Source organism: Suncus etruscus, chromosome 19 (assembly GCF_024139225.1).
Source record: "Suncus etruscus isolate mSunEtr1 chromosome 19, mSunEtr1.pri.cur, whole genome shotgun sequence".
Taxonomy (NCBI): Eukaryota; Metazoa; Chordata; class Mammalia; order Eulipotyphla; family Soricidae; genus Suncus; species Suncus etruscus.
In genome coordinates, this window is record NC_064866.1 from 1,547,650 (window position 1) to 1,573,304 (window position 25,655).

At 52.4% G+C, this 25,655-nt stretch overlaps 1 protein-coding gene across 1 annotated transcript in view; it reads left to right on the forward strand.

The window, feature by feature from the left end:
- Positions 1 to 1,062: 1,062 nt before the first annotated feature.
- The window catches only part of CGN (cingulin), a 34,808-nt gene continuing 10,215 nt past the window's right edge, over positions 1,063 to 25,655 (forward strand). The window contains exons 1-12 of the mRNA XM_049765899.1: positions 1,063 to 1,107; positions 9,555 to 10,418; positions 13,215 to 13,315; positions 14,183 to 14,252; positions 14,356 to 14,451; positions 17,709 to 17,836; positions 18,071 to 18,197; positions 19,999 to 20,211; positions 20,633 to 20,781; positions 21,568 to 21,700; positions 24,606 to 24,806; positions 25,304 to 25,510. Of these exons, the coding sequence (XP_049621856.1) occupies positions 9,561 to 10,418; positions 13,215 to 13,315; positions 14,183 to 14,252; positions 14,356 to 14,451; positions 17,709 to 17,836; positions 18,071 to 18,197; positions 19,999 to 20,211; positions 20,633 to 20,781; positions 21,568 to 21,700; positions 24,606 to 24,806; positions 25,304 to 25,510 (2,283 nt within the window). The 5' untranslated portion in view covers positions 1,063 to 1,107; positions 9,555 to 9,560. The remainder of the gene's footprint in view (positions 1,108 to 9,554; positions 10,419 to 13,214; positions 13,316 to 14,182; positions 14,253 to 14,355; positions 14,452 to 17,708; positions 17,837 to 18,070; positions 18,198 to 19,998; positions 20,212 to 20,632; positions 20,782 to 21,567; positions 21,701 to 24,605; positions 24,807 to 25,303; positions 25,511 to 25,655) is intronic.

Sequence of the window (25,655 nt, forward strand, 5' to 3'; positions counted from 1 at the left end):
CAGAAGGCCTTGGCAGCTCAGCCCAGGAATCCGGAATCCGCAGGTGGACTTGACCCTGCGGGACTCACCTGGCTGTTTGCTGGTGCAGGGGGAAGGGAGGCTAGGTGCTCTCAGCATCTGAGCTGGAGCGGTAGATATTCAATTTGCCAAATAAATAAATTATTTTCCCCAAATATAGCAACTGCAGAGCCAAGTCAGGCTTCTCTCCTATTACTGGGCCTAGAGCTGGGCCTTCAAGGGCTATCACCTCCAGGGCTGTGTGCACTGACAGCTCCCAATCAGACCTTTCTGCAAACCCACCACCCAGGATCCCCCCCACCCCCAGTTCCCACAGGCCACCCCCTCCTACTGGGTTCCAGGCCTGAGTTTCTGCACATCTCCCTCCCACCCACCATGCATCCCTCCATCCCTCCATCCCTCCAGGTCCCAGACCTTGCAGGTCCCTTGGGTGGTCGGGGCTTTTGCAGGGTCGCTGCAAACCCAAGATGCCGGCTTTGGTGGGTGCAAAAGCCACGAATGTGGTGTGGAAAAAAATTGCAATGATTTGGGTTTGCAAATTGCAGAAAATTTTGCAAAAATAAAATAAATGCAAATACATATTTGCAATGCCAAGGGCTTACTTATGGAGGAGGAGGAGGGCAGGGAGGTTAGGTGAGTCCCCTTCTCTGCGGCTGAGAGTGCTCCGAGGGGATTTGGGGTTCCTTGCGAGAAGGCGGGGGACGGCAAGGGGGTGTGTGGACGGAGGGAAAAAAAATCGGGGACGGAGGAGGTTGCAACCCGAGAACCCCCTTGAGATGGCCCCACGCCCCTCCAAGCCACGCCCACAGAGCCACCCGCGTGACACTGGAAGTCACGCCCCTCCCTTGGCAGGCGGTGCCGAGTTCGGAAAGCGAGCCCGAGAGGCCACGCCCCTTTCCGAGAACTGACCAATCACAGCCCTGGAGGGGGGCGGGGCGAGCACGCGTTGGACCAATGGGGGTGGAGCTCGGGAAAGTAACAGGTTGGTGGGAAGGGGAGCCGCGGGGGAGTGTCGACGGACGGACGGGAGGGCGGAGGGCAGGGCCCGGAGCTCTGTTGAGTGAGTCCCAGCCCAGGAGCCTGGCTGCGGTGAGTAGAACCTCCAGAACCCCCAGAACCCCTCCAGAACCTCCCAGCTGTGGGTTGGGGACCTAGATCCCTTCATAGGGGGGTCCCTGACAGTGGGGTGTGCAGGGGGGTGCAAGAAATGCTGATCTCCAGGTGCCCCAGGTAGGTGTTGGCATGAAGCTTGGCCAGGGTGGTGCCTAGAAGAGGGGTGCAGGCTGTTCCCAGGGCATAGAAGCCTTGCACCACCCAAGACAGACTCCCTGGAGGTCACTCCAAGCACCCCCCCCAGGGACCCAATTTGCCTTGGAGACAGATGGGGTGCAGGGAAGGAAGGAGGCAGGCTTGCAAAGCCTGGGGGAGAGTCGTAGCATTGGGGGTCAGGGGTGCTGAGATCCTGAGTTCTTTTCTTCCCCAGCTTCCTCCCACCTAGACTGCCACCAACCCCCTCTTGCCTTTGCCATGGCACCCCACAACCTATAGGTGAAGATGGGATGTAAACCAGAAGGCAAGAGGCACCCCCCAGCAAGGTCTCTTTCTTTGCTAGGCGTGGAATTATTTATTTAAGCCTTTCTGTTTGTGCCCTTCTTGGCTGGCTTTTTTTCTTCTCCTCGGCACAGTGCTCTCTCCAGATTCGGTGGCAGCCGAGATAGAGAGAGAGCAGAGGGCCTGCGACATAGAAATGCTAGAAAGTTCTGTCTTTCTGGGGGGTTTAATATCAGAATCTCCCCCCAAACACACATATTTATTCATTCTCTCCTGCGATGGATTCTTGCCCCGGTGGGGTTCTTGGCGTGGTTGCGAATCTTTCCCTGCTTTCTTTATCCTCAAGGTGCTCTTTGGCTTCTGCAGACCCTCCCCTGATTTTGGGGGGGCCTGATGCCTGCAACCAGCTTGAGGTTCTAGGTACAGAAAGACAAGATCCCAAACCCCATAGGAGACCCCAGGGCTTAGAGGGTTCACACCTCCGGGTCTCTAGACTGGATGACAGGTATGCACGTAAGGGGTGGGGGGGTCCAAGACCAAACTCCTTCTAAGGCACCTTTCCTGGCACCTTTCCTGGTCTTCAGCCCTTGAGGGCATCCGTGCTAGCCTTGCATCCGCCTCTTTGCCCCCATCCTGCCTGAGGAAAGTGATTTTAATTAGAAAATAATTAGCAGCCTTTAGATTGGACATAGCTTGCCTCCTCCACGCACCTCCTTCTACACCTGTTTGTCTCCTGGAGCCCTGAAAAGTGGGTCCTAGCTGGAGGGGACCAGTCCCTCAAGGGGACTAATCCAGAGATCTGCTGGATCCTAAAAAAAAGGATTCTGGATTCCCTTTCTGCTTTGCCTACTAGCCTTATGAGAAGGGAAGCCAGAGCAGGCTGCTTCTGCCCTGAGAGGTAGGTGGCTTAGGCTTTAGGATCTCGAATGCAAGTTTGAAGATTTGAGGGGCCACCCTGAGCCACCCCATCTTCCTGGCACCTTCTGGGCTGTCTTTATCTCTCATAGTTGCCCTGTAGGTCTGTTCCTGACTCACCTGCACCCAGATCCCCTCCTGAAGGCCTGGCTCTGGCTCCCGGAGCTGTTCATGGCGGGGTTTTCCTCCTCTGCCCCTGCGATGTGGAATTTTTCGGGTCTCTTAGTGGCCTGTCCTGCCCGTAGATCCAGACTGTCACCTGCCACCCCCTACGCCTCTCAAACAAGTCCAGCCAGTTTGCAGGGGCCCAGATCCTCATTGTCCTGGCCCCACTCCCCACTGGCCCAGCCACTCCAGCCTGGCTCTCAGGTTTCCCTTTTTTCAGCCAAGAACCCACTTTGGGGGGGGACTTCCCCAGGTCAGCCAGCTGTGCCTCAGTCTGTTGTCTATTTGCTTTTCTTGCTTTTTCCTTGCAAGAGACTGATCCCAAGATTCCAGACCCTTCCTGGGGCTGTGGCCTCAGTTTATTGACTGTCTCTGTGTTGTTTATCAGTTCTTCTAGGAACACGCCCCAGATCAGCCCCAGATCAGCGTCCTACCCCCCATGCCTGCCCAGAGTCCAGAGACCGCCAGTCCCTTTTAGCTGGCCTAAAAGGGGTGGAACTGGGGTTGGGCTGGCTAATGTGTAACTGAGAGAGAAGTGACTGTGGGTACGAGCTTTCCTGCCTTGCAGCCCAGAGTGGCCAAGGGGGCGCTGATGGGGCTGGCTGCCTGGTGCCCATGCCAATCCAGACTTGGTGTCGGGAGCCTCATTTGCCCAGCGCCCTGTTTCTGAGCCTGGTGGAAGGGAAGACCAGGAACAGATAGACAGCAAGCGAGTTCTCAAACCCCAGAAGCCATGTCACCTTGTCACCTGGCCCAAGATCACTGTTTACCTGCTCTGGGGCTTACGCAAGGGCTGGCCCTGCCCTGCGTCCTTGCCCCGCCTGCCTCACCATGCTCTGTAACTGAAGGCGGCTTGGTTTCGGGTTTTCCACTTTGAATCATTTAGAGCCCTGTTTCCTGACCCACCCAAAGGTCCCTTTTGGCCCTCCTGGCTCCGAACCTCAATGGGGAGGTGAGGATCGGGGATCCATAAAACCCTGGCTGGCATGGACTTGTTTCTACCCCTAACCCAGTGGGTGCTGTCGGGTGGGCAGTGGACAATGAACAATCCTGGGCACAGCTCCAAGGTTCTGTGACCTGGATATGGAAGACGGGCTGTGCATGAATAAACCAGCAGTCTCTCAAGGCCATTGAGGCCAGGCTTAGCGTGGACACCGCAGGCCATGTCAGATAGTCCTGCTTCTAGATGAATAGAAAAGGCTGGATGCTCCATCTTTGTATATGGAAGCTTGTCTTGATTCAGGATTGACCCCAGGGCCTGGGCACATGTGGCTGAGCTGGTGCCAGGGCTTTGATTGTTAGCCCCCCCTCAAGTTATAGATAAGTGTGGGAGATGCAGAAACTATTTCATCCGTTCCATGCATAAAAGCAGACCCCAGCCAGTGCACTAGAGGCAACTGTGAATAGCTCCAGCCGCTCATCATTGAATCTGGAAGAGTCTGAAGCCCTAAAGAGGGGAAAGGGCAGTGAGCAGCAGTTCCAAGACAGACTTTCAAGCCATTTTCCCTTTTCCCAAGTTGAACCTTAGTCAAGAAAGTGCCAAGGGGCCACTTGGAGAGATAGCACAGTGGTGGGGTCTTTGCCTTGCATGCAGCTGACTGGGGAGGTACCCAGTTTGATTCCTGGCATCCCATATGGTCCCCCCAAGTCTGCCAGGGGAGATTTTTGAGCGCAGGGCCAAAAGTAACACCTGAGCACTGATGGGTATGGCTTCAAAACCAATCAATCCATCAATCAATTAAACTAAAGAAAGTGGGGACCGGCGAGGTGGCACTAGAGGTAAGGTGTCTGCCTTGCAAGCGCTAGCCAAGGAAGGACCCCAGTTCGATCCCCCGGCGTCCCATCTGGTTCCCCCAAGCCAGGGGCAATTTTTGAACGCTTAGCCAGGAGTGACCCCTGAGCATCAAACGGGTGTAGCCCGAAAAACCAAAAAACAAAATAATAAAGTACCAAATCCTCACTTGATAGAACTCTTTTTTTTTTTTTTTTCTCATTCTCTATATCCTATCATTATTATCTAACTCTCACAAATAGTTTCCTCAGGAGGGATTTGATTTTGCAGAGGAGGAAACCAGGCACAGGAAGTTTTGGTTTATCCCCAAGGTTAACCAAGTCAAACCAGAGCCAAGATAGCAAGCCGAATCTTGCCTTTGATCTTGAGCCTTTTGTCCTGCTGGAGGCCTGGAGAATTTACCTCCTTGTCTTATCTTTTTTTTCTTCTTCCCTTTTTTTGGTTTGTTTGTTGGGCCACACCCGGAGATGTTCAGGAAACTGGCTATGAGTTTAGGAATCCCTCCTAGTGGTGCTCTGGTAGCGACATGTGGTACTAGGAATAGAACCCAGGAAAGTTCGTGCTAGGCAAGTGCCTAAGTTCCTCCTGGGCCTATTTCTTTTCTTTTCTTTTTTTAACTTTATTTATTTACTGATTGATTTTTTTTCGGGCCACATCCAGTGTTACTCAGGGGTTACTCCTGGCAGGCTCAGGGGACCATATGGGATGTCTGGGATTGAACCCAGGTCTATCCTGGGTTGGCCATGTGCAAGGCAAACGCCCTACCTCTGTGCTATCACTCCGGCCCCACTTTCCTTTTTTCTTTTTTGTCCACACCTGTTGGTGCTCAGGACTTACTCCTGGTCTGTGCTCAGGGGTACTCTTGGTGGGGCTCAGTGGATGATATGGGGTGCCAGAGATTGAACCCTGATTGGCTACATGCAAGGCAAGTGCCTTCTGTACTGTCTCTCCCACCCAGGACCAGCACTCTTGTTGAAAATTTAAACAATTAAAAAAAAAAAAAAAAAAAAAAAAAAAAGGGGCCGGGCGGTGGCGCAAGAGGTAAGGTGCCTGCCTTGCCTGCGCTAGCCTTGGACGGACCGCGGTTCGATCCCCCGGTGTCCCATATGGTCCCCCAAGCCAGGAGCAACTTCTGAGCGCATAGCCAGGAGTAACCCCTGAGTGTCAATGGGTGTGGCCCAAAAACCAAAAAAAAAAAAAAAAAAAAAAAAAAAAGCAGCGGGCTGGAGCCACAGCATAGCGGGTAGGGTGTCTGCCTTGCCTGCTGCCAACTCGGGTTTGATCCCCAGCATCCCATATGATACCCTGACCCTTGCAGAAGTCATTCAGGTGTAGTCCAAACAACAAACATTCTAAAGCATTGTGATTTACAGAGTTATTCATAGTTAAGTTTTATTTATTTATTTATTTTTTTTTTTTTTTTTTTTTTTTTTTTTTTTTTTTTGGTTTTTTGGGCCACACCCGGTAACGCTCAGGGGTTACTCCTGGCTATGCGCTCAGAAGTCGCTCCTGGCTTGGGGGACCATATGGGACGCCGGGGGATCGAACCGCGGTCCGTCTCCTAGGCTAGCGCAGGTAAGGCAGGCACCTTACCTCCAGCGCCACCGCCCGGCCCCTATTTATTTTTTTTAACTTTTATTTATTTATATTGATTGGTTTTGGGGCCCCACCCAGCGGTGCTCAGGGGTTATTCCTGACTCTGCACTCAGAAATCGCCCCTGGCAGGCTGGGGGACCATCTGGGATGCTGAGAATCGAACTGGATCCCTCCGAGGTCAGCCACATACAAGGCAAACGCCCTCGCACTGTGCTATCTCTCTGGCCCCAATATAGTTAAGTCTTAGGCATAAAATGTTTCAGCGCTAATCTCGCCACCAGAGTCAACCTCCCTCCACCGTTGTTCTCAGAGTCTCTCGAAGCTCTATTTCTCCTCCCTTCCCCACTCTGGCCTGTTGTCATAAGTTTTAAGTTTGGTTGTTGAAGTTTGGGTCTCATGATTTCATTGTTTTTGACTCTGTGGCTTGGATATTTAGTTTTGTCTTTTCTCCACCAATGCACCTGAGTCCCCTAGGCCCTGTGCCTCATTTCATCACATGGCCTTTCTCCTCCACTCAGTTTCTTCTCTGTCTCTCTCTCTGTCTCTCTAGCTCTCTGTCTCTCTCTGTCTCTCTGTCTGTCTGTCTGTCTCTCTCTCCACCTGGCAGTGCTCAGGGTTTACTCCTGGCTCTGTACTCAGGAACCACTCCTGGCAGATTTGGGGGTCCATATGGGATGCTGGGAATCAAACTAGGCTTAGCTACATGTAAGGCAAGAATCCTACCTGCTGTGCTATCTAGCTTGGAACCCGTACTTTTTTTTTATTTGTTTTTTTTTTTTTTTTTGGGGGGATGCCTGGCAGTGCTAAGGAATTACTCCTGACCCTGCATTTAGAAATTACTCTTGGTAGTACTTAGGGGGCCATATAGGATACCAGGGATCTAGTTCCGGTTAGCCACATGCAAGGCAAACACCCTCCTGACTGCTATCACTCTGCTCCTAGGACCAACAATTTTTTTCTTGGGGGAGGGGGGGAGGCTGGGTCACACCTGGCGGTGTTCAAGGGTTTCTCCTGGCTCTGCTCAGAAATCGCTCCTGGCAGGCATGGGAGACCATATGGGATGCCGGGATTCGAACCGCCATCTGTCCTGGATCCACTGCGTGCAAGGCAAATGCCCTACCACTGTGCTATCTCTCCAGCTCTAGGACCAACACTTTTATTTTTTTAAAACTTTATTGATTAGGGGCCAGAGAGATGGCATGGAGGTAAGGCGTTTGCCTTTCATGCAGGAGGTCATCGGTTCGAATCCCGGCGCCCCATATGGTCCCCTGTGCCTGCCAGGAGCAATTTCTGAGCCTGGAGCCAGGAATAACCCCTGAGCACTGCCAGGTGTGACCCAAAAACCAAAAAAAAAAAAAAAAAAAAAAAAAAACTTTATTGATTGATTGATTAATTGATTGATTGGTTTTGGGGGCCACACCGGTGGCACTCAGGCTTAATCCTGGCTCTGTGCTCAGAAATCTCTCCTGGCAGGCTCAGGGGACCATATGGGATGCCAGGAATCGAAGCTGGGTCTGTCCCAGGTTGGCCATGTACAAGGCAAATGCTCTACCATTGAGCTATCACTCCGGCCCCAGTTTCTGTGTTTGAAATAGTTTTTGGGGATGGCGGCCCCTCTGGGCTCCCAGATGGAGCTGACCGGAGTGTGTTTATACTTTCAATGCCGGGCGTGTGAAAGAAGCCTGAGACACGTCTTCAGATGCCAAAGTGCCAAGTCTTGCAGTGCCAGAGGAAACCATCTTCTGGGTCAGTAGGTCTCCAAGTGTGGGAATCTGGACCAGAAAAGGCAGCTTCACCTGAGAACTTGTTACTAATGCAAATTCTCAGCCTCCTTGGCGTGTGTGCTCAGGCAGAAATTCCAGTCCAGCTCTCCTTCTTTTTTTTTAGTTTGTTTTATTTTTTGGGCCACACCCAGCGGAGCTCAGGGGTTTCTCCTGGCTCTGTGCTCAGAAATCGCTCCTGGCAGGCTCAGGGAACCAAATGGAATGCCAGGGATGAAACCCGGGTCTGTCCCGGGTTGTCCTTGTGCAAGGCAGACGCCCTACTGCTGTGCTACCATTTTGGACTCTGCTTCATTTTTTTGTTCTCTTTTCTCACTGGGGGAGCACAGCATCGATACAGCACCGGGGTTCGAACCTGTGTTCTCAAGCTGGTAGGTGCTTTATTTATTGGGGGGATAGTGCCAGGGATGGGGATCCCCAAGTGCCAGGTATGTGCTGTAGCCTTTGGAACTATCTACCCAGCGCTTGCACAAATATTTTAAATCACTGAGGCTCTTTGGGGCTCCTACAACCTTTTTGTTTTTGTAAAGTAAGGTCGATTTTATGGACTGAAACTTGCTTAGAAATAAGATGTGAGAAGGGGCCGGAGTGATAGAAGCACAGTGGTAGGGGGTTTGAACAACCTGGGTTCAATCCCCGGCATCCCATATGGTCCCCCAAGCCTGGCAGGGGCAATTTCTGAGTGCACAGTCAGGAGTAACCCCACAGGTTGTTGCAGGTTGTGCCTCCCCCCCCCCCCCCCCCGAAAAAAGAAAGATTTGAAAAGAGGAACAGTATAGTGGTAAAGGCACTTACTTGCTTGCTGCTGACCCAGGTTCTATGCCTGGCATCACATATGAACTCCAAGCACTGCCAGGAGTGATCCTTGAGTTCAGAGCAAGGAGAACACCTGACTGTGTTGTATGTGGCCCCCAAACAAACAAACAAACAAACAAACAAACAAACAAAAAAGTGAAAGGAGAGAAAGAGGGAAATATGTTCTAGAGAGAAATATGGGTTTCTCCAGAGAGGGAATAATCAAGCTAAGAAACAGACAAGCAGGTTAAGAGAGACATTTTAGGGCCCTGAGTGATAGCACAGCGGTGTTTGCCTTGCAAGCAGCCGATCCAGGACCAAAGGTGGTTGGTTCAAATCCCGGTGTCCCATATGGTCCCCCGTGCCTGCCAGGAGCTATTTCTGAGCAGACAGCCAGGAGTGACCCCTGAGCACCGCTGGGTGTGGCCCAAAAACCAAAAAAAAAAAAAAAAGAGAGACATTTTAATTTTCTTTCCTTCCTTCCTTCCTTCCTTCCTTCCTTCCTTCCTTCCTTCCTTCCTTCCTTCCTTCCTTCCTTCCTTCCTTCCTTCCTTCCTTCCTTCCTTCCTTCCTCCCTCCCTGTTTCCTTCCTTCCTTCCTTCCTTCCTTCCTTCCTTCCTTCCTTCCTTCCTTCCTTCCTTCCTTCCTTCCTTCCTTCCTTCCTTCCTTCCTTCCTTCCTTCCCCTCCTTCCTTCCTTCCCTACATCCCTCCTTCCTTCTTTCCCTCCTTCCTTCCCTCCCTCCCTCTCCCCCTTCCTTCCTTCCCATCACTGCTCAGGGGTTACTCCTGGCTCCACGCTCAAGCATCACTCCTGGCAGGCTCCGGGGACTATATGGGGATGCCAGGGATCGAACCTAGAGTCTGCTGCGTGCAAGACAAACACCCTCCCCGCTGTACTATCTTGGGGACCCCCTCTCAACTCTTTCCTAACCCCTTTCAGGACCCCATGGAGCAGGCCTCCACCATGGCCGACACCCGGACCCCCGTGGACCACGGGGTCCAGATTCGCTTCATCACAGATCCCATGGGCGACTCTCAGGTGGGCAGTCTGCTGCGTGGAGGACGCCGGCCGGCGAGGGATGCCAGGGCCAGCACCTACGGGGTGGCAGTGCGTGTGCAGGGCATAGCTGGGCAGCCCTTCGTGGTGCTCAACAGTGGGGAGAAGGGCAGCGACTCTTTTGGGGTCCAGATCAAGGGAGCCCACCGCCAGGCAGCCCCAGGAGCTCCTCACTCAGACTCGGAAGCACCCCTGGGCAGCTCCCGGCCTCTGGCCCAGGACTCTGCCACCCCCTGGCAGGAAAACCTGTCAGATGAAGAGCCAGGGGACCCCTGGAAGGGCCGGCTGCTACGCTCCCAGTCTCAGGCCTCCTTGGCCAGCCCTGAACCCCTGAGCCCCAGCCACAGAAGTGCCAGCCTGCTGGAGCTCACACCCCCTGGGGTCCAACCAGGAAGTGCCATCGACACTGCGCCCCTGTCCTCCGTGGATGCCCTCATCAACAAGTTCGGTGGGCAGCAGGCCGGCCAGACACGAGGTCGGACAGGCCGTCGCATGCGGTCCTTGCACCCCGAACAGCGTAAGAGAAGCCAGAGCCTGGACAACCGGCTCCCCAGGGCCCCCCCGGAGCAGCAGGACCGAGGGTCACCCACGCCCTGGACCAAGGCCACCAAGCCCGGCTGCCCCCAACAGCCGGCCCCCAAGCTGAGCCCCACGGGCAGCTACAGCAGGTCTCGTCAGACCCAGGAGTGGGTGCTGCAGAGCTTTGAGGAACCCAAAAAGAGAGCTCAGGAACCCTCCATGCTGCAGGTGAGACACCCCCCCCCCCCCACAGTGGCCATGGCTGTGGCCTCCTGCCTACCCGTCTGCTCAGCTGCTGAGCAGCCAGTCCTGCCCTGCTGCAGCCACTGGAACTCCAGATCTTTTTTTTTTTTTTTTTTTTTTTGGTTTTTGGGCCACACCCGGCGGTGCTCAGGGGTTCCTCCTGGCTCTCTGCTCAGAAATAGCTCCTGGCAGGCACGGGGGACCCTATGGGACACCGGCATTCGAACCAACCACCTTTGGTTCTGGATCGACTGCTTGCAAGGCAAACGCCGCTGTGCTATCTCTCCGGGCCCGGAACTCCAGATCTTAAAGGGCAGAGATGCCGCCTTTTTTGGGGTTCTACGCTCAGCTCCAGAGGGGACAAAGTGGCCTGGTGCAGAGAAAACAGCTACTGGTCATTACCCAGAGCTGAATGTTTGCGCTTGGGGTGATTATGACAAATATTCTATTCCCAAATATTCTCTAAACCAGTAAGAAAGTTATAAAATTTTAGTGTGTGTGTGAGAGACAAGAGTCAGAAATAGAGCTGGACAGCAGGTAGGGTGTTGGCTTTCCATACAAGCTGACCTACGTTCTTTTTTTTTTTTTTTTTTTTGGTTTTTGGGCCACACCCGGTGATGCTCAGGGGTTACTCCTGGCTATGCGCTCAGAAGTCGCTCCTGGCTTGGGGGACCATATGGGACGCCGGGGGGTCGAACCGCGGTCCGTCCTAGGCTAGCGCAGGCAAGGCAAGCACCTTACCTCTAGCACCACTGCCCGGCCCCCGTTCTTTTTTTTTTTTTTTTTAATTCTTATTTTTATTTTTTATTTTATGAAGACAAAGATGCAAAGAGAGAGGACAAGGTGACGTTACAGTGGGAAGACAATCACCCATAAACAGAATTCTCATTTTCAGCCAAACAACATTAAGAAAAATAAAACAGGGGCCGGGCGGTGGCGCTGGAGGTAAGGTGCCTGCCTTACCTGCGCTAGCCTAGGAGACGGACCGCGGTTCGATCCCCCGGCGTCCCATATGGTCCCCCAAGCCAGGAGCGACTTCTGAGCGCATAGCCAGGAGTAACCCCTGAGCGTTACCGGGTGTGGCCAAAAAACCAAAAAAAAAAAAAAAAAAAAAAAAAAAAAGAAAAATAAAACAGAACCTAGACACAATTACTTTGTCCCTCAAGTCCCCAGATTGTAGTGCATTATAACATTTCTTTTTTTTTTTTTTTTTTTTTTTTTTTTTTTTTTTTTTTTTTTTTTGGTTTTTGGGCCACACCCGGTAACGCGCAGGGGTTACTCCTGGCTATGCGCTCAGAAGTCGCTCCTGGCTTGGGGGACCATATGGGACGCCGGGGGATCGAACCGCGGTCCGTCTCCTAGGCTAGCGCAGGTAAGGCAGGCACCTTACCTCCAGCGCCACCGCCCGGCCGCATTATAACATTTCTTAGCAGCACACAAAGCAATCTAAAGCCACAAAATGTATGCAACTCCTTTTTTTTTTTTTTTTTTTTTTTTTTTTTTTTTTTGGTTTTTGGGCCACACCCGGTAACGCTCAGGGGTTACTCCTGGCTATGCGCTCAGAAGTCGCTCCTGGCTTGGGGGACCATATGGGACGCCGGGGGATCGAACCGCAGTCCGTCTCCTAGGCTAGCGCAGGTAAGGCAGGCACCTTACCTCCAGCGCCACCGCCCGGCCCCCTTTTTTTTTTTTTTTTTTTTTTTTTGGTTTTTGGGCCACATCTGGCGGTGCTCAGGGGTTACTCCTGGCTGTCTGCTGAGAAATAGCTCCTGGCAGGCACGGGGGACCATATGGGACACCGGGATTCGAACCAACCACCTTTGGTCCTGGATTGGCTGCTTGCAAGGCAAATGCCGCCGTGCTATCTCTCTGGGCCCGCAACTCCTTTAACATTGAAGGCATAGTATTTTGTTTTATAGTTTCATGCACATGTATATTAATTTAAGCTAACCTCAAAAGTTTAAGTGTTTTTTTTTTTTTTAAGGATTAGAGTCAAAGTAGCACAGCAAAAACGGTATTACAGTGGCAATTGTTTGCATAGGCCCAGCAAAATATGGCGGACATGGAAAGAGAAAGCCTTGCCCTAAATACAAGGAGACCCTACCCCCTGAGTTTTCTGGCATAAGACCAACTCTAGGCTCCAGGCATACGAGGTTGTCCAACCCAATTGACCTACATTATTTTTATTTTATTATTTTGTTTTTTGGGTCAGACCTGGCAGCACTCAGGGGTTATTCCTGGACTGTTGGACTCTGGTTTGATCCCTGGCACCCGATATGGTTCCCTGAGCATGCCAGGAGTAATGCTGGCATCTCCTTGGCAGCCTAGGAACCATCATTCCTGTCCTGAGCTCTCACTCAGGAGGGCCACGCATGGACAAGGACTTCACCTGACACAAGGGAGGCCCCTTCTGACCTCCAGACATTGGCACATTGCACTGAACCCCTGACCCCACTGTTAACATAACTCCCTCCTGACTGAGCACTGAGGAAAAGCAAGTTTGCAACCCACCGACCTGGCCTGGTCCTTGGCAGGCCCCGCTGCCTCTGGCTAAACCTCCCTGTTCCTTTGGTTCTTTTTAATTTTTGGGTCACACCCAGCAGCGCTCGGGGGTTACTCCTGGCTCTATGCTCAGAAATCGCTCCTGGCAGGCACGGGGAACCATATAGGATGCCGGGGATTGAACCCGGGTCTGTCCTGGGTCAGCTGTGTGCAAGGCAAACGTCCTACTGCTGTGCTATCTCTCGGGCCCACCTGTTTCTTTGGGGTTTTGCCTTGCAGTTCAAGTCAACCCCAGACCTCTTGCGGGATCAGCAGGAGGCAGATCCAGTGGGAAGTGTGGAACATGTGAAGGCAGCCCTCTATGGCATCTTGCGGGAAGGGTGAGTTGGGCTGCCTGGCTGCAGGGTCACACTCCTTTCTGTTCTTTCCCTGTGCGCGCGCACCACACACACACACACACACACACACACACACACACACACACACCTGTTAGCCCTATGATAGCTCCTTCTTTCCTTCATCTCTGTTCCCTCTTTTTCCTTTTCTTTGTTTGCTTATATTTTGGGCCACACCTGGCAGTGCTCAGGGCTTACTCCTGGCTCTGCACTCAGGAATCACATGCAAGGCAAGTCATACCTTACCCACTGTACTATCTCTCTGGACCCTTTTGTTTATTTTTGAACATACCTGGAAATATTCAGGTGTGATTCCTCGCTCTGCCATCAGGAATAATTCTTTTTTTTTTTTTTATTTTTCGGGCCACACCCATTTGATGCTCAGGGGTTATTCCTAGCTAAGCGCTCAGAAATTGCCCCTGGCTTAGGGGGACCATATGGGACGCCGGGGGATCTAACCTTGGTCACGATCTTTCCTTGGCTAGCGCTTGCAAGGCAGACACCTTACCTCTAGCGCCACCTCACCGGCCCCAGGAATTATTCTTGGTGGGACTTGGGGCACCAAAAGGAGGACTGGGAACTGAACCCAGTTCGGCTGCCTGCAAGGCTCCAGGGCCCATCTGTTCCTTCTTTTCTGTTTTTTTGGGGAGTCACAACCGGCGGCGCTCAGGGGTTACTCTGGTTCTGTGCTCAGAAATCGCTCCTGGCAGGCTTGGGGGACCATCTGGGATGCTGGGAATCAAATCAGGGTCCATCCTTTGTTGGCCACATGCAAGGCAAATGCTCTACCACTATGCTATTGCTCTGGCCCCTTGTCCTTCTCTAAGCCTCTATGATGCTTCTGTCCCCCAGAAACTCAGAGAGTGACGCCTCTTTGAGAAGGAAGGTCAGTTTGGTTCTCGAGCAGACGCAGCCTCTGGTGGTGAGTGACCTAACTTGGGGGTGCAGGGACATGTTTGGGCTGCGGGGGGGGGGGGACTGCGAGATCTGCATGCAGGCTCATTTCTTCTTCATGCTGCAACCAGATGACAGCTTCCGGTTCCTCAAAGGTCCTGGCAGGGCAGGGGGAGCTCACCCGAAAAGTGGAGGAACTGCAGCAAAAACTGGACGAGGAAGTGAAGGTGAGGTGAGGTTTGGGGTGTGGGGTTGTAGTGGGGAGATGGACCGCAACAGAGGAAATCTGTGGCCCATACTGGCTCTAGCACATATGGTGTTGTGGCGGGGGTGCCTCTCTTGGGGGGCAGCCTTCAGGGAGCGTGTTGTGCGGGGGTGCCTCTCTTGGGGGGCAGCCTTCAGGGAGCATATGTCCCAGGGAGAACTTGGGACTCTGCAGTTTTAGGCAGGGGGTCCAGCTATGTGCCATTTGCATGTGGTCCCCAAAACTCTTATCAGGAGGTCATTCTTGAACATTGTAGGTCATTCTAGAGCCCCTAAAACTGCAGTAAAACCAAATAAGAAATCTAAAACATCTCCTAGTATCAGGGGCCAAGACTTTGTTTTGTTTTGTTTTGTTTTGTTTGTTTTTGGGTCACACCCGGTGATGCTCAGGGGTTACTCCTGGCTCTGTGCTCAGAAGTGACTCCTGGCAGGTTCAGGGGACCAAATGGGATCTGGGATTTGAACCGGGGTTCATCCTATGTTGACCTTGTGCAAGACAAATGCCCTAACGCTGTGCTATCTCCCCGGCCCCTGTTTTGTTTTGTTTTGTTTTTGACTCACACCCATGGACACTCAGCACTTACTCCTGGCTCTGCACTTAGGAATCTCTCCTGGCAGTATGAATGCTGGGGATCGAACTTGAGTTGGATCCATATAAGGCCAGCAAGCACCCTACCCACTGCGCTATCTTTTTGGCCTTTGGGGCTGAGAATCTGAGAATCGCTTAGCCAGGCTGTGTAGCTTGAATCTGGCAGGAGGGTCCAGTCAAGGTTTTGTGGGGAGTGTTGTTTTTGTTTTATTTTTATTTTATTTTTTTGGGGGGGTTGTTGTTAATCAAAGGCTTGGCAGGAGTTAGGGTCACTTCTAGAAAATCTTACTCTGAGTTGTTGCTGGGAGACCCCACTTTTTGCCCTCTTTTGGGGTCTCCGAGTTCTTGCTTGGTGGTTGAGAGAGGGAGTTGAGGAGCTTTCTAGGTTCTTTCTCAAAAACTCTGCTTGTCACTTTCTCATTTATCCATCAGAGGAGGATCCCTAAATCTGTCCTAGCTGGATTCAGGGTGGAAGGAGTTAGGCCTTGTCTTTTATTGTTTGTTTGTTTGTTTGTTTTTGGCAGTGCTGGGGATTAAATCCAGGGTGCCACATGGATCAGGCAATTGGTCTATAGCTGAGGTACAGCCTCAGCAAAGGACTGTATTTTTTTTTGGGGGGGGGGCATACTCAGGGGTGCTAAGAGGTTCCTCCTGGCTCTGCATTCAGAAATCGCTCCTGGCAGGCTCGGGGGACCATATGGGATGCCAGGATTTGAACCACCTTCCATCCTGGGTCGTTTGTGTGTAAGGCAAACGCTCTATCGCTGTGTTTTTTTTTTTTTTTTGGGGGGGGGCATGACCAGTAGTTCTTAGGCCTTACTCCTGGATCTGCATTCAGGGATCGCTCTCGGTGGGCTCTAAAGGACCATATGGGCTTCTGGGTATTGAACCCAGGTCAGCCATGTTCTTTCCTGCGGGACTATCTCCCCTCAAGATCTTTCGAAAGGAATGTCAAAAGAATTTGTGGATTTAGGTTGATGGCTTCGGGTTAAATGTCAGGCTTCAAATATGCAAAACATGGGCTCTGTCATGTAGCCCCAACCCCAGCCCTGGTGAAAAGTGTGTTTTTGTTTTAGTTTTGTGAAGAAATTTAGTTTTTTTTGGTGGTGGTGGGGGGCACACCTGGTGGCGCTCAGGGGTTCCTCCTGGCTATGTGCTCAGAAATTACTCCTGGCTTGGGGGACCATATGGGGCGCTGGGGGATTGAACTGTGGTCCGTCCTAGGTTAGCTCATGCAAGGCAAACACACTACCGCTTGTGCCACCACTCCGGCCCCGAAATTTGAGGAGAGAGGGGCCAGAGAGATAGCATGGAGGTAAGGTGTTTGCCTTTCATACAGTAGGACGGTGGTTTGAATCCCGGCATCCCATATGGTCCCCTGTGCCTGCCAGAGGCGATTTCTGAGCATAGGGCCAGGAGTAACCCCTGAGCGCTGCCAGGTGTGACCCCAATAAACCAAAAAAAAAATATTGGGACATTCATACTGAAGCTGGAATTGCTATTGTATGACTAAAACTCTTGGGGCTGGCGAGGTGGCGCTAGAGGTAAGGTGTCTGCCTTGCAAGCGCTAGCCAAGGAAGGAACGCGGTTCGATCCCCCGCGTCCCATATGGTCCCCCAAGCCAGGAGCGATTTCTGAGCACATAGCCAGGAGGAACCCCTGAGCGTCACAGGCTGTGGCCCTCCCCAAAAATATCCTAAATGCACAAATTGTTTTAACATTCCCTTCACAAGACAAGACAACCTCTGGGGGATGGGGGGAATAGTATAGTAGGTAAGGCCTTTGCCTTGCACACAGCTGACCAGGGTTCGATACATGGCGTGTTGTCTTCTTTGTAGAAGTATTTGCTACACATTTCTTCTTGTCCCGCACCCCAGGATTTGCACATTTTTCTCTCACTTCTTTTCCTCCCCATATGCATGCTGGGCCCCTTTATTTTATTTTATTTTATATTATTTTATTTTATTTTTATTTTTGGGTCACATTCAGCAGCGCTCAGGGATTCTTCCTGGCTCTACGCTCAGAAATTGCTCCTGGCAGGCTCCTGGCAGAACCCTATGGGATGCCAGGATTCAAACCACCATCCTTCTGCATACAAGGCAAAACACCCTACCTCCATGCTATTTCTCCTGCCCTATTGGACCCCTTTAACCCATGTTCTTATGCCTTTTTCCCCAAGAGTGAAAGTCTAGTGTGTTGGCCTCTACGATGTGGGAAACACCCATTGATGCCCAGGGGTTAAATTTGTCTCTTTGGGTCAGAGAAATAGCATGGAGGTAGGGAGTTTGCCTTGCATGCAGAAGGACAGTGGTTCGAATTCCGGCATCCCATATGGTCCCCTGAGCCTGCCAGGAGCGATTTCTGAGTGTAGAGCCAGGAGGAACCCCTGAGCCTACTGGGTGTGACCCAAAAAACAAACAAATAAACATACAAAATTCTCTTTTCTCAGAAATTATACCTGGGGGTACTCAGGGGGCCTTATGGGATATCAGGAATCACACCTGGCTGGCCATGTATAAGGCAGATGCCCTACCCACTGCACTACATCTCTGACCCTTGGTGGGGAGATCTGAAAACCCTCCCAGGCTTTCCCCAACTCCATCCCTTCCCCTGGGGCCCTACCCTCTCCAGAAGCGGCAGAAGCAGGAGCCATTCTGTCTGGGGCTGGAGCGACAACTGGAGGAGAAGAAGGAGGAAGTCAGCCGCCTGAAAGAGCTACTGGAGAGACAGCAGGGGGAGGCCCGACAGAGCGGCACTGAGTGAGTGGGGTGGGCCCCGTTGCTGGGGTGGTCACATTTTTATGGGAGTCCACAACCCCATGCTCAGGGGTTACTCCTGGCTCTGCGCTCAGAAATCACTCCTGGCTTGGGGGACCATATGGGACGCCGGGGATCGAACCCAGGTCCGTCCTGGGTCGGCCGAGTGCCATGGGGTGCCTTTTGGAAACGTCTGTGCTGTGGCCAGACATCCCTGAGGCCCACCTTTCTCACCAGGCTCCAGAACTTGAGACTGCGCCTGGACCAGGCAGAAAGGGTCCGAAGTGGGTTGGAGACGCAGGTGACGGAACTTCAAGACCAGCTGAAACAGGGGTCCAGACCTGCTAAGGAGGGACTCATGAAGGTAGGGCCAGGACACGCACCCCAAGTTATGCTTCTGTTTTGTTGAATCAAATAATTAAAGATGGTGCTGGATGGCGATGGATGGAGGCCTTTGTCCTTAGGCTCCGGCCACGTGGCTTCATCCCCCATGAACCCTCGGGTCTGGGGTCCAGGAAAGCGACGGGTATTGAACTCACTCACAGGCAGGCATCAGGAAGCATCAACTTTATTCATGCCCTATCCACCACATGTGTGTGGCCTATCTCATAACCTTTCAAGCACTCAGCTATTCTTAGCTACCCTGCATCTTAACTCCTTTCAGCCATCTTCCCTTTGGGCTCCATGCTGCCCAAAGACCAGAAGCGAGAGAGCCAGCCAAAAAGTCCTAATCCCCTCTTTTTGTTTTTGTTTTTGGCCCACACCCGGCCGTGCTCAGGGGTTACTCCTGGCTGTCTGCTCAGAAATAGCTCCTGGCAGGCACGGGGGACCCTATGGGACACCGGGATTCGAACCAACCACCTTTGGTCATGGATCGGCTGCTTGCAAGGCAAATGCCAGCTGTGCTATCTCTCCCGGCCCCTAATCCCCTCTGGTCTGTACCTTATCTACCTTTTCCAAGACCCCTCCCAGGAATGGGCGGGGTCTTGCAGGTAAGGTCAAGTTACCTAGGGAGAGAGGGTGGGGGATGAGGCTTCACCGTTTAGTTTGAGCATCCTCAGGTTTATCTCGTCTTCCAGAGTCAGTGTTGTAGGTCATGTGGTACAGATGCCCCCCCAAAATGCTTTCAGGTCAACTCACCACAGTGGGGCTAGAGCCCAGGATGATGGGGTTTCTGGGGCCAGAGAGAACCTGGTACCATGCCTAATAGGTCTAAGGGGCCTGACTTTTTTTGGGGGAGGGGGCATAGCCCGTGGCACTCAGGAATTACTCCTGGTTCTGTGCTCAGAAATTGCTCCTTGCAGGCTCGGGGAACCATATGGGATGCCAGTGATCGAACGGGCCTGTCCTGGTCAACCTCGTGCAAGGCAAACGCCTTGCCACTGTGCTATTGCTCCAGTCCCCGATTTTTTCTTCCTAATCTCCTTTTTTGCACAATGCTTGGGGTTGAACCCAGGTTTTCACATATGTTAGACATGGATTTGTTCTAACACTGAGCTACTTCCTCACTTACACCTGATTTTCTTGGGTTTGTTTTGGGGCCATGCAGAGCAGATTTTAGGGCTAGTCCCTATGGTACGATGGGTGGAAACTGGACTTCCTGCATGCAAACCTTATATAGTAGCTATGTGAACTCTTCCTAGTCAAGGCTTTTTGTGGTGTGTGTGTGTGTGTGTGTGTGTGTGTGTGTGTGTGTGTAGTTTGATTTTAGCCACACCCAACAATGCTCAGGGGCTCCTCTCAGCCCAGTGCTTGGCTTACTCCTGGTGGTGCTTGGAAGATCATGCTATGAGTGGTGGGACAAGAACCTGGGCCTCCAACATGCAGAATATGTGTTCCATCCCTCAGAGCCAACTCCCCAGCCCGTGTGTGTGTGTGTGTGTGTGTGTGTGTGTGTGTGTGTGTGTGTTGTTTCATTTTAGGGCCACATCTGGACGTGCTCAGGGGTTTCCTGACTCTGTACACAGGAATCACTCCTGGCCCTGGGAGACTATATGTAGTGCCAGGAATTGAACCTGGGTCAGCCACGTGCAAGGCAAACACCCTACTCACCTAATACCTTTGTGGCCCCCAAACTCCTGGTCTTGGGGGGGATGATCGGGTTAATGAATCCATGAGCAGGTTGGGCTTGAGACGGCCACTCTGTCTTCTACCTCCTTCCCCAGGACCTGCTGGAGACCCGGGAGCTTCTGGAAGAAGTCTTAGAGGGGAAGCAGAAGATCGAGGAGCAGCTGCGTCTCCGGGAGCGGGAGCTGACGGCCCTCAAGGGGGCCCTGAAGGAGGAAGTGGCCTCTCGAGACCAGGAGGTGGAACACGTTCGGCAGCAGTGCCAGCGGGACACGGAGCAGCTGCGAAGGAGCATGCAGGATGCCAGCCAGGCATGTAGCTTAGAGTTGGAACTGGGCGACACTGGTTGGGACTGGGAGAGGCTGGTTGGAACTGGTTGAGACTGGTTGGGACTGCTTGAGGCTGGTTGAGACAGGAACTGCTTTGAGTTCTCAGGGTTTCTAAGGTGTGGGGACAGATAGATTCTGGGGCCTTATGCTTGCAACGCCAGCGCCCTACCCCTGAGTGTGCTTTGACACATGTGAGAAGCAGTAAACAAGGATAGCACAAATGGACACCAGGCATTTTCTGCACCTGGGCAAGTGGGGTCACAGTGGGAGGGCTTCCTGGAGACACAGGTGGGAGCCTGGCACTAGGAACCTTGGAGGTTTGGATGTCCTTGGGACCCAGCTGCCTTCTGCTGACTCCCAGCCTACTAGAGACCCCCCGGCTCCTGACTTACCCCTCTCTTAGGACCAAGCTGCCTTAGAGGCCGAGAGGCAGAGGATGTCAGCCCTGGTGCGTGGCCTGCAGAGAGAGCTGGAGGAGACCTCGGAGGAGACGGGCCACTGGCAGAACATGTTTCAGAAGAACAAGGAGGAGTTGAGGGCCACCAAGCAGGAGTAAGGCTCTCGGGCCAGACCCCAGGATTTACACTTGTGGGCCCCTTTAGCCCACATTCCTACGCCTTCCTTCCAAGAGTGAAAATCCAAAAAACAAAAAAACAAAATAAATTGGGGCCGGAGAGATAGCATGGAGGTAAGGCATTTGCCTTGCATGAAGAAGGTCAGTGGTTCGAATCCCAGCATCCCATATGGTCCCCTGAGCCTGCCAGGAGCGATTTCTGAGCATAGAGCCAGGAGTAACCCCTGAGCGCTGCCGGGTGTAGACCCCCCCCCCCAAAGAAAAACCAAACAAACGGGGCCGCATGGTGGCGCTAGAGGTAAGGTGTCTGCCTTGCCAGCGCTAGCCTAGGATGGACCTCGGGTTTGATCCCCGGCATCCCATCTGGTCCCCCAAGCCAGGAGTGACTTCTGAGTGCATAGCCAGGAGTAACTCCTGAGCGTTACCGGGTGTGGCCCAAAAACCAAAAACCAAACAAAAAACCCCCCCAAGAGTGAAAATCCAGTGTGTTGGCTGGCTTCAGGGGTGTTTTCTGCAGTGAGGGAACACCCATTGATGCTCAGGGGTTAATCTTGTCTCTTTACTCTGAAATTATACCTCTGGGGTACTCAGGGGGCCTTATGGGATGTCAGGAATCAAACCTGGTTGGCCATGTACAAGGCAGATGCCCTACCCACTGCATTATCTCTGGCCCTTGTGGGGTTGTGAGTTTTTCACTGTGCTAAAATCCTCCAGGTTGCTGGGCTGACCTGCTCCTCTTCTTGACTTTTTTGCTTCCCTGTCAGACTTCTCCAGGTGCGCATGGAGAAGGAGGAGATGGAGGAAGAACTCGGGGAGAAGATGGAGGCCTTGCAGCGGGAGTTAGGGCAGGCCCGAGCCGGGGCGGGAGATTTTCGGCAGCTGGAGGAGCTCAGGAAGGTAGGTGGCGGCTGGTGGCACTTGCTTTTTCTGTCCCGAGAGCTGCAGGGGTCCCTCTCGCTGGCTCAGCTGGGACCCCTCAGTCCTGCATACAGTTCCTGCAGCACCAGAAATGGAAAGGTCACAGGGCCACCCTGCTCAGAGCTACTGGCTGCTGGCCACTTCCCAAGAGGCCATAGGGACATTGCATGTGTGAAATTCCAGGGTCATTTTCACTTGTTCAGAAACTTATTATGAGAGGCCGGAGAGATAGCACAGCAATAGGGTGTTTGCCTTGCACGCAGACGATCCAGGACTGAAGGTGGTTCGAATCCCGACATCCCACATGGTTCCCCCATGCCTACCAGGAGCGATTTCTGAGCACAGAGCCAGGAGTAACCCCTGAGAGCTGCTGGCTGCGACCCCAAAACAAAAAATAAAGATTGTATTTTCCGGCATATAAGACGACTTTTGAAACAAAAAAAGTCAACTGAAAATCGGGGGTCGTCTTATACGCCGAGTGTATCCCGAAAAAGGTTTCAATATGCCGCTAAATGAAAATTGTCTGAATATTGCCACAAAAGGAATTTTCCAACTCGATCCTGCACCAATCACTGCCAGGCTGCTCGGACCCTCTGCCTCTCTGACTCAGCCAATCCAAGCAGGCTTTTGATGCATGCCAATGAGACAATGTTCTGGACCCGAATCTACACTGTCAAAAGCCTGCTCAGATTGGCCAGAGTCAGAGAGGAAGTCTATTACAGTATAACTTTGAACCTTTGCTTGTTGTGATTGGCTCCCTGTGGTCCATACAGTTGTAGCACAGGAACGTTCTGTCTGATACACCGAATATAGGCCTAAACCTATGTTTTAACTGCAAAATCAGGGGGTCATCTTATACGCCAGCAAATACGGTAATAAATAAATAAAACAAAACATAAACTTCGGGCCCGGAGAGATAGCACAGCGGTGTTTGCCTTGCAAGCAGCCAATCCAGGACCAAAGGTGGTTGGTTTGAATCCCGGTGTCCCATATGGTCCCCCGTGCCTGCCAGGAGCAATTTCTGAGCCTGGAGCCAGGAATAACCCCTGAGCACTGCCGGGTGTGACCCAAAAACCACAAACAAACAAACAAACATAAACTTCATTAGACCAATGTGGGAGAGAGTGTTGATGTGTCTGTGAATATATTCACCAAGCCAATGAATAGACTCCAATTGCCAGTTCATTAGAGAACAATGCTCAATATTGTCCCTGCACTGGGACATGTGTGTTGGCATGACCAGGTGACCTACATTGGAAGCCAAATTGTAATCGGAAGATGCCTAGAGAGGAAGGACTCTGACCCGGACCAAAGGAGCAGCCATTGTTGAACAATGCCCAGTCCCAGCCCTTCGGGTGGGGCTGTGAGGCCCGAAGCCCTGGCAATAGTCCTGCTCTTTGCCCTTCCTCTTTTCCCTCCTGAAATTCTTTTTATTATCGCATAGCCTTGGTAATATAAATTATGATATCATAAAATTGAAGTGAGAACAAAGATGTCTTCAGGTACCTGTTGGTTAATGAAAGCAAAACAGCTACTTATTTTATGGGGCCGAAGCCATAGCACAGTGGTAGGGCATTTGCCTTGCACACAGCTGACCCAGGACGGACCATGGTTCGATCCCCCAGCGTCCCATATGGTCCCCCAAGCCAGGAGCCATTTCTGAGTGCATAGCTTGGGAGTAACCCCTGAGTGCCACCAGGTGTGGCCCCAAAACAAAACAAAACAAAAAAACTGAAGAAAAACAAAAACAAAAACCCAGCTACTTATTTTAGATGATTTAGAAACTTAGAAAATATTTTCTTTTTTTTTCTTTTTTTTTTTTTTTTTTGTGGTTTTTGGGTCACACCCGGCAGTGCTCAGGGGTTATTCCTGGCTCCAGGCTCAGAAATTGCTCCTGGCAGGCACGGGGGACCATATGGGACGCTGGGATTCGAACCGATGACCTCCTGCATGAAAGGCAAACGCCTTACCTCCATGCTATCTCTCCGGCCCCTAGAAAATATTTTCACGGGCCCGGAGATAGCACAGTGGTGTTTGCTTGCAATCAGCCGATCCAAGACCAAAGGTGGTTGGTTCGAATCCCAGTGTCCCATATGGTCCCCCGTGCCTGCCAGGAGCTATTTCTGAGCAGACAGCCAGGAGTACCCCTGAGCAATGCTGGGTGTGGCCCAAAAACCAAAAAAAAAAAAAAAAAGAAAAAAGAAAAAATATTTTCACCAATTATAGGAACTGACATTTTTTGGTCTCCTGAGGCTCTTAATGGTGTGGGCTTCTTGGCCTGACATGTTAAATGCCCAATAACAAGTATTGATTAACTCTGTTCCCTAAATTATGATTCAAAAACTGATAGAAAGGCAAGTATTTCTGGGACTGGAGTGATAGCATAGTGGGTAGGGCATTTGCCTTGCATGTGGCCAACCCAGGTTCAATCTCCATCATCCCATATGGTCCCCCGAGTCTGCCAGAAGTAATTTATTTTTTTGTTTGTTTTGTTTTTGTTTTGGGGCCACAACCAGCCGTCTGGTGCTCAGGGATTACTCCTGCCTCCACACTCAGAAATCACTCCTGGCAGGCTCAGGGGACCATATAGGATGTTGGGGATCAAATCCAGGTTGACTGCATGCGTGCAAGGCTACCACCTTATCTGTTGTGCTATTGCTCCCCCCGACCCCCATGTCCTATTGCTGTAGCCCTGAGTGGGAATTTTCACTTCTCTTGCCCTGAGAGGGGAGTCGATGGGCTGGAGGGTCTTTGTGATGAAGGGTGCAAGGAACTCCCAGACCCTTTTCCCAACTCATTCCACCTGCCCAGCCACCAAATGCTGCCAGCTCTCTGTGCACACATTCTGGTCATCCATGCTATTGCTGTGTGCCCGATATTTTAGGAGCTGCGCCTAACTCAGGAGGAACTGAAGGAGCTTCGGGCCGAACATCACAACCAGGAGGTGGCCGGGCGACACCGGGAGCGAGACCTGGAGAAGCAGCTACAGGCCGAAGCCGACCGAGGCCGGGAGCTGGAGCAACAGAACCTCCAGCTGCAGAAAAGTCTGCAACAGCTGGCCCAGGACTGCGAAGAGGCTTCCAAGGCAAGGGGAGTGGGCACAGGGCAGAGGAGGTGCAGGCGGAGGGGTCTGTCTGGAGGGCTGAAGAGCCAGAGGGCCGCCAAGTGCCTGTCCTGGTATGTACTGACCTGTCTAGGGGTTGTGTGTGTGTCCAGTGGGCAGCGCATGTTGGCCAGGACAGGGTGGAAGATTGCATCCACCATGGCAACCCTGGTCTCTGGTTTGGTTGGTGGCGTCCTGTCCCCCTGCCTTAAGTCTCTTCCCTGGGGGCCGGAGAGATGGCACAATGGTAGGACATCTGCCTTGCATGTAGCCAATTCAGGATGGACGGAGGTTCGATTCCCGGCATCCCATATGCTCCCATGAGCCTGCCAGGAGCGATTTCTGAGTGCAGAGCCCGGAGTAACCCCTGAATACTTCTGGGTGTGATCCAAAATGCAGCCCCCCAAAATAGTCTCCTCCCTGGGGATGCTTGAGCCCTGGGGTCTGAGCCGTCTTTGTCTCCCCTGGCCCGGCCTTAGGCTCGGATGGCGGCAGAGGCGGAGGCCGCAGTGCTGGGGCAGCGACGGGCAGCCGTGGAGACGACCCTTCGGGAGACCCAGGGTGAGAACGACGACTTCCGACGCCGCATCCTGGGTCTGGAGCAGCAGCTGAAGGAGACTCGAGGCCTGGCGGAAGGCGGGGAAGTGGCGGAGGCTCGACTTCGGGACAAGTTGCACCGGCTGGAGGTTAGGGACAACCCCCTGGTTGAAGGTGGGACAGAGCTTGACTTTCTTGGCCTGCATTGCCAAGGAGGTTCCACCCTGGTAGGGCTGCAGTGCTGTCGCCTCCTTGGGCCCTCACCTGGAGCTGTTGGATAGGTTGGCAAACAAT